Source organism: Triturus cristatus, chromosome 11 (genome assembly GCF_964204655.1).
Source record: "Triturus cristatus chromosome 11, aTriCri1.1, whole genome shotgun sequence".
NCBI classification, from domain to species: Eukaryota; Metazoa; Chordata; class Amphibia; order Caudata; family Salamandridae; genus Triturus; species Triturus cristatus.
Genome location: NC_140594.1, coordinates 315,957,081 through 315,970,695, shown reverse-complemented (window position 1 = coordinate 315,970,695; position 13,615 = coordinate 315,957,081). Strand labels below are relative to the sequence as shown.

Below are 13,615 nucleotides of genomic sequence, written 5' to 3'. Positions count from 1 at the left end.
TCTTGCACCTACTGTAAATGCCCTAACGAAGCCATGGATGCACTCTATTTACACTACAGTGCTCCAAGGTGCAAGGATTGATGGATCAGTCAGAAGTTCTGACATCTCTTTTGATGCTAAAGTGACACATTGGAGTTGACTGACGCAGAACACAGAGGAGAGTCCCATTTTAAAACCCCTGTGTTAATCCTTACGCCTGGTTTGAGAAGGCATAGGGATTTTAACGCAGTCAAGTTGTACAAGTCTATGTGGCTTTTAAAGTGGGAACACCTACCCTGCATACATTAAACCTGGTGCAGGTATAATGTGACACAGGCCTCGACAAACTGACACATTGGGCCCAATGCGTCAGTTTATAAATATGGAGCAGTGTGGAGCTCTGATTGTGCTGCCACTGCATTAAAAAACTGACACTGCGGCGACGCCAGCTCCTTGTAAATATGCTCCTGGAACTCCACACCTTTTGGTGTGCAATATTTGATACAATTCAGCTTTCACAACAAATCACGTCACAGCAGACTCACTGGACTCAAATCACATACAAAAAATGTCTGATTCTCCTCAAATTACCCTATTTTTCTGGGTATTTCCACTGTTACAAGGCTTGTCATTTACTTATTTGCAACTCCTCCAACTTGGATTCTTTTCCCGAGAGGGTTAGGCTTAGAACTTCCACTGTTTTTACAGTAGTACAGGTAGCATCAGTGTCGATCCAAAATGACATGGTTGGCCATTTACCTCACCGTCTACAAATGGACCACTCTACTCTACATACAAGACTATGCCGAGCATGCAATCTTCCTCTCCCCTCAAGCACCGTCAGACGGACTGATCGGAGCCATAGTTCTTAACTGTATTAAACAGGGCATACTGTTGGAACGGGTTGTTCTGGAAGGTATTCTGATTCACATTTGGAATATGATGAGAATTGAATCTGGGAACATTCGCATTCTGCTGTGGCATCTGGGATTGTCGAACTTGCATCAGTGGAGCTTGGGGCACACTAAACGTCTGTGCCCTCTGTCTTTGCATGTTTTGTATCTGCACAGGGTTGTTATTCTGGGGCTGTGCAAACCATGAGTTCTGAGCCTGATTTGCAGGATTAAGATAACATTCCCGCTTCCAATGACCCGACTTATTACAATTGTGACAAAGGTTAGTCCTCTTCAAAGTAGCTACATCAATTCCAGTACTCAGATCAATCTGAACACCACAACCTTTACCTTGTTGTTGGAATCAGCTTCCACCTTGCATCACAGGAGCTCCCTGCTGATACACGCCTTACAAAAGGGCAACATCCTCTACAAAAGGCAGACTCTGGCTTAATTTTTTATGCTTCATTTCTATTTCATTGTTACAATACTTTGCATATCTCAAGATCTCATCAACTGACGTATTCTGCCAACAGATCAAATGCTGCTGAATCATCATGCTAATCTCAGGTCTCAATCCGGTCACAAACCTAGACATAAAATGCCCAATATCTTTGGGCTCCAAAGTCTCCATTCCTCTATGCTGTTTAAATGACTACAACAATCTCTCATAGTAGGAATTAATCAACTCTTTAGGTTCTTGAGTCGTCCTGTCAATCTTGACCCAATTAATATCGTGGGAAGATACCTTTGATTCAAAAAATGTCATCACCTGCTGATACTTTTTCATCACAAAGGTCGACGAACCTTTTGTCCTCAGGTTTCTCATTGGCTCCTTCTTGGGCCATTCTGTAGCTGTTTTTAACTCTGCCCAAACATCACTCAGGACCACAATATCGAACAAAATATTCAAATCAACCCACGAAACCTTTGAAATTTTCACAAACCACTTAACCTGCTTGTACTACTCCACTGGATTTTCTCTCAGTTCTGGTAAATCATAAATGAATGAAGGAAGATCACTTCTACTCCAAGGCACATGAATATAACTTCCACTCTGCACTCTCATCAGGGGACATTTGAAGAATTCTCTCCCTCTCCTTGTAGAGGAGGGGGCTCTCCCATAGGCTTCTTTGTATCTTTCTTTTATGACCATTTACCTTCCCATTTATCTAACTCACTCCATCTTCAAATTTTCTGAATCAGTTCCCTAAACTGCATTTTCATTCCAGGTATTCTCATGCAACTAATGTTCCCCTCACCAAAACATACACGATAAAACTCTTCTGTAAGGCTTTAATCCTATTCAAATCTACCTCATATTTACGGGCTGATTCAGGTAACCTGTCATAAACTTGTCCTGCCGGTCTGGTAACATCCGTACGCATGTTCTTAGTATGTATCTAATCGAGCCAAGACAAGATTCCCACTAATCATTTCATCCAATTTAGCCTCATCTACCAAATTTACTGTTACTGGTGACTGGATCGTACCTTGACTCAATTCTGAACTTCCACTCTCACTCGAAGGGGTATTGTGACTCTCTTCCCATTCATCTATTTCCTAAGCACTCAGATTATGTTGAACTATTGGGGCATTAGACACTATCCCTTCTCTAGGGCTGCTAAATTTAGCATTTAGAGGTGGCACCCAAACAAGGTTTGATGGTAGCTGGAATGACCCTATGTGACCAAATCTTGCCTGATTTACCATCGAATCTGCACCGCACCACAAGGAGAATTGACATTGGTTGGGATCAGAGGAATATTCAGACTGGTAGGTGTATTATCTGGAACACTTCCTCCAGTAGGAACAGTCAAAATATGTGTTGCATTTCATGTCGAACCAGGCTTATATTTAGGTATTACAGGACCAATAGTAACAAGGACAGTAAGAGCATCCAGAACATTAAGGGCTGTGGTGTTAACAGGGACACAAATCGATACATTTCCTCCCACCAAATTCTGATTCACCTTCAGTGGGGTGGCTCCCATCAAATTAGAATGTATACTTGCTGGGGGGTAGCCACTCCAAGGTTTCCACTAGCACCAGTGCCACATCCTCGGGTCTCATTATATGGAGGTGGGCATTCTGACAACAATACATTCAGGAAACTATTGTTAGAGTCACCATCAGTGACCTCACTCGTTTAGTCTGGTTCCTTCTGCTTTCCCTCTTTCCATTTCCTTGTCTTTTCCTTCCTTTTTTCAAATTCTTCACTGGTTAATGCTTGGTTTAGTTTCACTCCCTCTATCTCATCAGTTCTCCACTTCTGTTCTGCATCCCAATTAGCATCAGCGTAAGTACGCACTGCTTTTCGGGCTCTTCCCTGATACCTCTCTTGCACGTGCTGCACACTCCTAAGCATTAAGCCCTTCAAACTGTGTGGGTCTAGGACACAGTTTTATCTCATGTAATGATCTCCTCAAATTTTCAATAATTCTCAAATTAAATGTACCATAACCTGATACACATACTTCTTTCTTGGATATCTTGTGTCATTGGTTAAGCAAAATAAATGTGTGAAGCCCCACATTTATCATCATATCATGCCCTGAGGTATCTTTGGGTGGTGACTCTTCTTCCTCTCTAACAGATATTGTCACATCTCCTCTACACAAATCTCGCAAAATTTTAAAGCATTTAATTTTACAACAACAATATAAATAATCATTTTTGGACCAGGAAATAACTATTCACCCACAATTCTCCTACAGCATCAATAACCAATACCAGCACAGCCACCTATGACATAGACAACCAATAGCAGCTCCACACCAACCGACCAATCTCAGTAAAGTACAGCACACCACAACATCAATCTCACTCCTCGCAGCAGTTCACCCTCCTTTACAACTGCTTTACAATTTTCCACGAACACTCTTCTCAGCACTAAGCACACAAACCAAAAAGCAAAGGCAATTCAAACAAACAACTTTGTCTGCCAGTGGCGGCTCCTGCGCTAAGGCGGAAAAGCTTCACCCCACTGCCGTAAAGGAAAAATAAAATGATAATAACGTATCATTATTAGCATTTTATTTTCCCTATTGCAGTCAGTGGCGGGCGGGGCTGGCCAGGGGAGGAGTGATGTGCACTCCCTGAGTGTGCATGAACTGTTTGGCCAGCCTTTTGGGCCGACCAAACAGTTCATGCGCACTTTGCATGTTCCTACCAGGCTGCATTACACAACCTGGTCAGGAACATGCACAGGCTCCCTGTTCCAGTCTGAGCACCGATCCACGGCGCTCAGACCAATCACAATGCTGCACTGCTGTGTTGTGATGGGCTCAGGGGAGCCTGTCTGCCAGGGTGCTTCTTGCTGCCGGCCGGGAAAGGAAAGGGAAGAGAACGAGGACAGAGGATGGAGGTGAGGCAGCGGTCGGCCGGCCGCTAAAGGTAAGTCCTTTTTTTTTATTTAATTAGTCTCCCCTGCCCCCGCCCCACCACCCCATCTGAAAGCAGCCGTTGCTGTTGTCTGCTCCACTAAAGAATCAATAGTATTGAAGAGATAGTTAATTTTAAAAAATTGCATTACATACACCCTGGTATTACTAAAATCTACATTTTGGAAGCACCATTTTATCGTAAAGATATTTACACATTTTGTATCAGTCTATCTTATGTGTGTAATGCAATGCAAGTATAAAATAATCACTTACATATTCATAGCGCTTTCTGTCACAGCCTGTGGCATCATAGCACTAAAAATACACAAGTCACAATTCTCCACTGCACCAACCAAGATTTAATTTTGTGGCTCCCTGGTTACACACAGATCTTTGCAGTGCATTAACTAATAGATGTTTCATAATGTACTACAGTGCATTTCCCACTGAGTAACTACTTTTTTAAATTAATTTTTCATTCATGCTGCCCATTATTTTATATGTAGGTACCTGATGTTCTAATAACGTGTACAGAATATTTTGGAACTTATTTATGAGACCCTTGCACCACCAGAGCATCACTTTTTGTGATGCTCCGGTGGCGCAAGTGTCTCAACCATACCTATGAGGCAGTTCAAAGTCACCCTCCATGGCTTTCATGGCCTCATAGATGTGTAAGACAAAGCAACGCAAGTCACTGTGTTGCCTTACTCTGCGTCAAGGAGGTGTTCCATAGGTGTTGTGTGGGGGTTCCCATGCAACACCCATGGATTTTGATGCTGCCCCATATTTACAAAATCAGGTAAACCTGGGGCAGCGCTAAAAACGCACGCCATCCCAGCAGAGGCGTAACAAGAAGAATTGTTTTCATTTCTCCCTGTTTTTTCCTCTTTCCATGTGTGCTGCATTCTGCAGCTCACATAGAAAAAGGAAAATGCCTCTTGGAATTGTTTTTGTGAAGGAACGTGTCCCTTCCTGCACAAAAACAATGCTACCTATGTTGGTGCTAGGCAGCAATTTGTGCGCCAACGCAAGGGGAAAGGACAGGAATGCACTGTATTACATAAATATGGTGCACTCCTGCCCTTTCACATTGGCATAGGGCAGAACAGCAAGAATTCTTGCGGCACTGCCCTGTGCCAATTCCTCATAAATGAGGCCCTTTGCTTTTAGCTACACCTCTGAACACGCCCCATGCTCACTGACCTTTGATTGGCTAAACACTATTTAATATAATTTCCCCACCGTGAAAATTATTTGCTGTGGGAATTGGGGGCGTTGATGATGAGGAGTTCCAGGTTCTAGAAATTTTTGTCAGGAGGGGGTCCTTCACCTAAAAACTTTGGACAAGGGGGTCTCGGCATCAAAAAGTTTGAAGACCTCTGGTCTTGAGTGTATGACATTCTATGCAGCATCCTGGGCTATCCAGTGAAGCACGATCCTTGCGGGGCTTTACTGGGAATTTTTGGGAGGGGTGGGACGTTCCAACCGGGGACAAGACACTGTACAATATTGGTTGCTTGTCAGCCAAGAGGGATATTGCTAAGCATTGGTGCTTACTGGAGGCCCCTACAATGGCGGAATGGTTACGTGGCATGGATCACTGTACCTTGGCGGCGGCCTAAGACCCGCAGCTGTCCTGGGAAGCATACAAAGATATGGGGCACATGGATTGACTAATTTCAGGATGTCTTCTTGTAGTCTACCCATTGATGTATCCAGTGCTTTAAATGGGCCAGTACTCACCGGAACTGAGTACCGGCACTTCTTATTTTTATCACCCTGAGTACCGGCACTTCTCTACAGCTGTGGAGAGTACCGGTACTCATGGAGGGTAGGTGCATTGGCCTCTAGTGGTAGTAGCCTGTCTCTTTGTTCAGCCAAATCAGTTTTATAGCCCGGAGCTGAGCCCCCGCTGAACTATTCAGCGTGGGCTCATTTGCATGCTATCCCAGTGTTCGCCGTCATGCTGTGCTGCAAGGAATCGAGGCAGCTCGGTGACAGCACAATGAGAAAAGCCATGGGAGGTTAAAAGGGCTTTAATCCCACCTTATTCTTTTGTGTGAGTGTCTGCTTATGTGTGTCTGTTTGCCTGCTTGTGTGTGCATGTTTTTGTGAGAGATATATTACAAAATAAGGAACGGTTACACTATCACTGTTTGACTTTCATTTTGTATAACAAATTAATCTGATTTATTTATAGAAAGACATTTCTCGTGTGTGCTGCAACTAGTATATATGAGCCAATAAACTTCACATGTCTTCCCTTTAGCCCCGCCCCTTGCCCCGCCCACTCGCCACATTTAAATGAGTACCTGCACCATTCTTTTCCCATATAAAGCACTGGTGTATCCCAAGATGTCTGGACAGGGCTTGATATGTACGCCTGACGTGATTGTCATGAGCAGCTGTAATGATGCTCCAAGTTGCGACATTCTCAGAGGTTTCCGTAAAGGCGGTCTTTTATTTCTTCTGTTACAAAATACAATAAAAGAGATATTAAAAAAATAAAAACAATCTTGCCACTCGTCGATGTTACACCCAACTGATCACAGTGCTTTGATGGAGTCTTCGATCCGCCTCTTGTGAACATGTCCTTTTCTATGGAAGGGTTTTCTCTGTCGGTATGATGAATCTCCTGAAATCGCTATGTTTAAATCAGAATTCGAATTACAAGCATAGCATTCCAGACACCTAGCCTCATGCTTTATGTAGGTGGAATATATCTACATTTGTCTCGTCTCCAAATTAACAACCTCTGTAATTAAACTTTGTTCAATGTCAAGTGCTCTGAACACCGAACCCACTTTATCGATGCAGAGTTCAAGAGAGTTTTTAGATACTGCGTACGGACAGATGAGAGCTTCGCCCTTTCACCTCCTGGTTTATACGGGTCGGTATAAATCCCGCCGTCGGGAAACGGAGACAGACCCCGACAGCAGCACAGGCGGAGCCCTTGGTCTAGTTCTGCAGGTGAAGAAGCCAAAGCCATGCGGCTGTTACTTTTCCTTTTTGTTTCCCCTCAGCGAGGTGCGCAGCCAGTTCCCCACGGCGTGTACCACACCGGAAGCCATTGATAGACATGCTTGTAGTGTCGCGGTCTAGTTGACCGGGCACTACGTCATCACGCGAATGCGCGTGACGGCCGATCTGGCACGTCTGCGCGAGCGCGAACAACGCGAGTGTGTAACGAAGCGTTCGGAGGCGGCTGCCCGGTGCTCTTAGGTGTACTTGACATAAAATCAATAAAAGATAGGTCAAACCTGCATCGGCTGCTGTTTATCACTGGGGAAAAAAGGAATACATCACAGTGGCGACAAGGCTGGGACAGTAAGGACCCTGAAGGTCACCCAGAACAGAGGAAGCCCCCCAACAGCAGGAGAACCGGAGGAGACGACGCCCTACAGGGGCAGGAACACCAGGGGGTCGCATGAAAGACTCCAGGACACCGAGAGAGCGCGGCAGTGGCAGACGCAAGCTGGCGGGAGGCAAGAGAACACGCAGGAGTGCCAGCCAAGTGCAAGAAAGCGCACAGGCATCAGCACTAACGACGCCGGTCCCGTTCCTACCAAGACCAGGGGAGCCTCAAATGAAATGGGAGGATTGGAGAGAATATTTCAAAAATTACCTCGAAGCACTGGAAGACGAGAATGAAGAGGCGTTCTCCAGCAGCCGGAGGAAAAGGATACTCTTGCACAATCTGGGACCAGAGGGCATACGAGTATTCCAAAACCTAACGCCGGTCACCCGTCCACCAGCGGACAATGATGTGTTCAAACACGCTATTGAAGACTTGGATAACCATTATCGCCCTGCAGTCTGCACATCTATCGACCGCTACAATTTCCAGCAGAGGAAGCAAGAAGCGGGGGAAACGATAGACGACTACGTGGCAGCACTAAGGAAGCTGGCGATAACGTGTAAGTTCGGAGCTCTACACGACGACTTTATAAAGGACCAAATTGTCATGCACACGACAAGCAAAACGGTGCAGGATAAATTGTGGGCAAGCGGAGACGCAACGTTAAAAGACGTGATAGCCATCGTGAAAAGAGCAGAACTGACCAAGCGCTGCGCAGACGCAGCGAAGAGAGACCAGACCCCGAGACCAACGGTAAACAAGGTGGAAGACGCCGACCAATATGGTGGAGGAAAACCGACGCCAGGAGAAAATAAGGGAACGTACAAAGGGAAAGGAAAGCCGGGACAGATGTGGAAACAGGACAAAGAAGGAACGTCGAAGTGCTACAGGTGCGGTAGCCCGAGCCTCGCGGCGCACGACAAGCGTTGTCCCGCCTTCAGAGCCAAGTGCGCGTTCTGCGGCCTGGTCGGCCATTACGAGAAGGTGTGTCGCAGGAAATGGAAACAGCGCGCGGTGAAGTATGTAGCACAAGACCCAGGAGAAGATGAAGAGGGCCAGGAAGAAGATGACAAAGTGCTGTGCGTGGAAGACCAAGTACTAGGTATCGATGGCAGAAGAGCTCGAAAACCCCAGTGCGACATCCACATCGGAGGAGTGGAAATCCCCATAGTAGCGGATTCAGGGTCCCCCTATACGATCGTCCAAAGGTCGGTGTGGGAAGCGAAATTCGAACCGACAGTGGGTCCACATCTGGAACCACCGGACATACGGCCTGTCACCTACACGGGGGAGCCTATCCCAATGGTGGGATTTAGGAAACTGCTCTTCCAGTTCAAAGAACGCAGCGCCCAGTGCAAATTGTACGTTGCAGAGAAGGGACCCTCGGTCCTGGGGTGGATGGACCAAGGGGAATAGGGCATACAACTGCATCCGGGAGGAGACACACAAGTGTTAGTGGCGTTGGAAGGAAGATGGTCAAAGGCAGAGGGAATGCGAAGCGCGCACCCGAAGATATTTGGGGACAAGATAGGGAAATTGGAAAAGTTTACTCACAAAATCGTGCTAAAGGAGAATGTCCAACCGGTCACACACAAAGTGAGGAACATTCCGATCGCCGTGAGAGAGGCAGTGCAACAGGAGTTACACCGACTGGAAAAAGAAGGGATAATTGAACCCATTGATAGCGCGGAATTGTTGGCGCCATTAGTGGTGGCCATGAAACCGTCAGGCAAGGTGCGCCTATGTGTGGACCTCAGAGAACTCAACAAATGTATAGTGGTGGAGAAGTACCCGCTACCACGTATAGAGGAGATGCCGGCACGAACAAGAGGAGTGAAGTGGTTCTCTACCATCGATCTAAAGTCAGCTTACCATCAGGTAGTCCTGCACCACACGAGTAAGAAACTGACGTTCTTCATAACTCCCTTCGGGTGCTATCAGTTCTGCCGCATGCCCTTTGTAGTTGGTATCGGCAGCGGCGGTCTTCCAAAAGCTAATGGCCCGACTGTTCAAGGACATAGAGGGAGTACAATACTTCCAGGATGATATCCTAGTGATGGGGAAGGAACAAGAAGACCACGACGAAAAGCTGGAGGTGGTGCTCAGGATCCTGGAGGATAATGGACTAACGGCAGAATGGGAGAAGTGCCATTTCGGCATGTCGTCGGTCACCTACCTAGGGCACGAAATTGGAGAGAGTGGGATAACACCAAAGAAGGGGAACGTGACAGCCATATGCGATGCTCCTCCACCCGCCACCAAGGAGGAAGTACGATCCTTCCTAGGGATGGCGGAATACTATAGTAAGTTGGTCCAACATTTTGCCACGAAAACGCACCACATGAGGCAGCTCACGAGGGAGAAAACAGCATTCGCATGGACGGAAGTAGAGCAAGAAGAGTTCGACATAGTCAAACGAGAAATAAGCCAAGCCATCCCGCTACAAGGGTACGATCCCCTAGGGAAGTCGATCCTGATAACAGATGCCACACTGACGAATTCCGAACAAAAGTTCAGCGTGATCGAGAAAGAGATGCTGGCAGCAGTATGGGCCATGGGGAAATATCGCCAGTTCTTGTGGGGCACGCGATTCCTGCTGAAGACAGACCACAAACCCCTGGTGAAGGTATTAACGTCCAGTGGTCATGCTCGCGCGACTCCCCGAATAGCGAAGATGACACTGAAACTATTGGAATATCGCTATGACGTGGAATATATACCAGGATCGAGGAACAAGATAGCGGATTATCTCAGCAGGACGGCGGCAAAGGAGAGTGCCACAACGGGCACAGAAGAAGATGAGGAGATGGTAGCCTTGACGGAGGATCCGGAAAGGGCAATAAGCAGGAGAGAATGGAAGGAAGCCTACGGAGCAGATGGGGATCTGGAGGAAGTCAAGAAATGCATAATGCGAGGGTGGCCCGATAGGAGACACCAGAAGCCCCAAATTCGGCAATTTTATGAAGTCAGGGACGAGTTGTCGGTGGGAAATGATGGGGTGTTTGTATACCGAGGAAACCGGGTAGTACCACCAGCAGAGATAATACCACACCTTCTGAAGATAATACATGAGGGACACCTGGGAATCGTGAAAACGAAAGCTCTAACTAAACAAACATATTGGTGGCCGGGCATGGACCTCCAGGTGGAGAGGCATGTCAGAGACTGTGTACAGTGCCAAGGAGCTGACAAAATTCTGAAACCCCTGAGACCAGCTCTAGGGAAGTTCACGAACCCTTGTAATCCCTGGGAAGAAGTGGCGGTAGACATCTTGGGGCCGGTCCTCGATAACATAGGTATTCCGAAGTACATATGTGTGATAGTGGACAAATACTCAAAGTGGCCAGAGGTTCACATTCAAGAAGAAATGGACACAGGCACAATCATTCGATTCCTTACAATGGAATTCCTCAGGGAAGGCATCCCCAGAGCCATTATAAGCGAGAACGGACCCCAGTTTACCTCGGACAAATGGAACCGATTCGCAGAAAGAAATGGCATACGACTTAAACACACAGCAGTATATCACCCTGCCAGCAACGGCCAAGTAGAAAGGTTCAATAGGGTGATAATGGGCTCTATACAGGCAGCTATCTCCGGAGGCAAGAACTGGGAAAAGGAGGTACTAAGCACTCTATGGGCATACCGCATTACCCCCACCAGTACGGGGTACAGCCCGTTTCAAATTTTACGCGGAAGGCAACCCTTCACGAAAGACAATGTCGCGTGGCAGGAGAAGACAATCACAAGCAAGTGGTCCCCTGCAGTGGTGCAACATAACCTGTAGAAACCGCGGGGGATATATACTGACCATTACAACAACAGAAAGAACGTGAAGGAGACAGCTTTGGAAAAATGGGAGTGGGTCAGAGTAAAGCTGGCAATCCTCAAGAGGAAGGGAGACAGCAAATACTCCCCACCCCTGAGAGTGGAAGAGGAGTATGACAGAGCGGCGCTACTCAGTGATGGGAATGTATGGTCCCAAGACCACATGGCCAAGTGCAACAAAATCCTACAGTGGCCCCGAGAGGACAATGAAGGAGTGACAGCCCCAGAGAACATGAGGGACGAAGAAGGAACATCGAACGGACAAAAGGGAGAGAGTAGGCAGGAAGATCAGATCAACGAAGAGGATGAACGAGAAAGACTACATAGGGAAGAAAGGACCCGGGAAGAGGGTGAGAAAGGAGGAAGAGAAGGGAAAGGTACCCCAGAAGGAAGAAGGGGAAGCCCTGTCGCAGCAGAGAGTCGAGAAGGACACGCTACCCCGGTAAGATACACCCGAGTGGGGAGAGCGGTGGTGAGACCAGCCAGGCTTAAGGACTATGAACTGGAGTAATAGACTATGGACGGTAACCCAGTCTCAGTTATGTAAATAGTTTTGAGTGTGGTGTAAAAAGGGGAGATATGTAGTGTCGCGGTCTAGTTGACCGGGCACTACGTCATCACGCGAATGCGCGTGACGGCCGATCTGGCACGTCTGCGCATGCGCGAGCGAGCGCGAACAACGCGAGTGTGTAACGAAGCGTTCGGAGGCGGCTGCCCAGCGCTCTTAGGTGTACTTGACATAAAATCAATAAAAGATAGGTCAAACCTGCATCGGCTGCTGTTTATCACTGGGGAAAAAAGGAATACATTACAATGCTGTCCATTCTGGAAGGACAACAGCAGGTGTGGAGAAAAGTCAGGGAGGGGTAAATGCGCGGTGTTTTCTCCAGATGTGCAGGTCAATGATGACCGGTTCAATGGGCCTCTAAAATATTTCTATAAGCTGTGTGCATGCGAACACTACTACTCCGGGTTTGACTGTGGACAGTGCGCGCCTGGCTACACTGGGGATAAATGTGATAGGCTCAAGAATGTCACTCGGAAGGACATTCGCGACCTCACTCATGGCGAGAGAATGACGTTTTTTGGGTATCTCAGCCTCTTGAAGCACACAGAGAGCGAAGACTATGTTATCCTCATGAGTGGAGACCGGCACGACAGGAGCACATACACCTTTGTGACTGCCTTTGTTTACGACATCTTCACCTGGATGCACTATTATGCCTCAGCACCGCTGCTGATCGATAACAAGATATATGGTAATACCAACTTCAACCACAGAGGCCCTGCTTTCCCCGTGTGGCACCGCATGTTCCTTCTGCTGTTGGAGAAGGAAATCCAAAGATTCACAGGAGATGAAGATTTTGGGCTGCCCTACTACGACTGGAGCAGGGATGACAAGTGTACCATCTGTACCAACAAGATCATGGGGGAAAGTTTGCCTCCAGCATTCCTCAGTCCCAAATCCTACTTTGGAGACTGGAAGGTATGTATTGAATGTATATATTATAAAATACATTCTTCATCTAGATGCCTTTTTGCATTATTGGCAGGGACATCTTAAGGATTTCGGGGGCCCTGGGCCAGACGTATTTTGGGGGCCCCTGTTCGTGACAGCTTTGAATATATATATGACAATTTCAGCTCCTTCATGTCCTCTTTGGCCAGGTCACTGACATGGCACAGGCACACTGGTCCAAATTCTAAATGCAATTACATTAATATTCAGGGATAGTGATATGCGTTTTCAATATTATAATTCAGCAGCAGCTCTCTAATATTATTGCTAATAATCTCTGCGAACTCCTGCCATTTCTCCTATTTGAGGTCCTGTTTTGATCTAAAAGACACCGTTTTTATGGCTGTCACATGGTGTTGAAAAACAAACAATTCTCTCTCAAATGTCTGTAAAAGACTCCAATACATAATCCAAGTATAAATGACACTTAAAACTAGCTGTTAAGAATTATTCAAGGTCATCAAGTCAAGACAGAGCTGGCTGCATCTTGGGGCCCCCTGAAAGGCTGGGGCCCTGAGCCAGGGGCCACTTTGCCCATGCCTTAAACCGTCTCTGATTATTGGCAAATATTAACTTATGTCGGTAAATCATAATTTAAGGGGTGAGGGGGAAAGAGATATGGTGTACAGGGGAGGTGAGGCTGTCCTGT

General features: G+C 46.8%; 1 protein-coding gene across 1 annotated transcript in view; it reads left to right on the top strand.

The window, feature by feature from the left end:
* The first annotated feature begins 7,114 nt into the window (after positions 1-7,114).
* LOC146784115 (tyrosinase-like) overlaps positions 7,115-13,615 on the top strand; it is a 79,083-nt gene continuing 72,582 nt past the window's right edge. Inside the window, exons 1-2 of the mRNA XM_085632902.1 lie at positions 7,115-7,340; positions 12,260-12,933. Coding sequence (XP_085489028.1) covers positions 7,115-7,340; positions 12,260-12,933 — 900 coding nt within the window. The remainder of the gene's footprint in view (positions 7,341-12,259; positions 12,934-13,615) is intronic.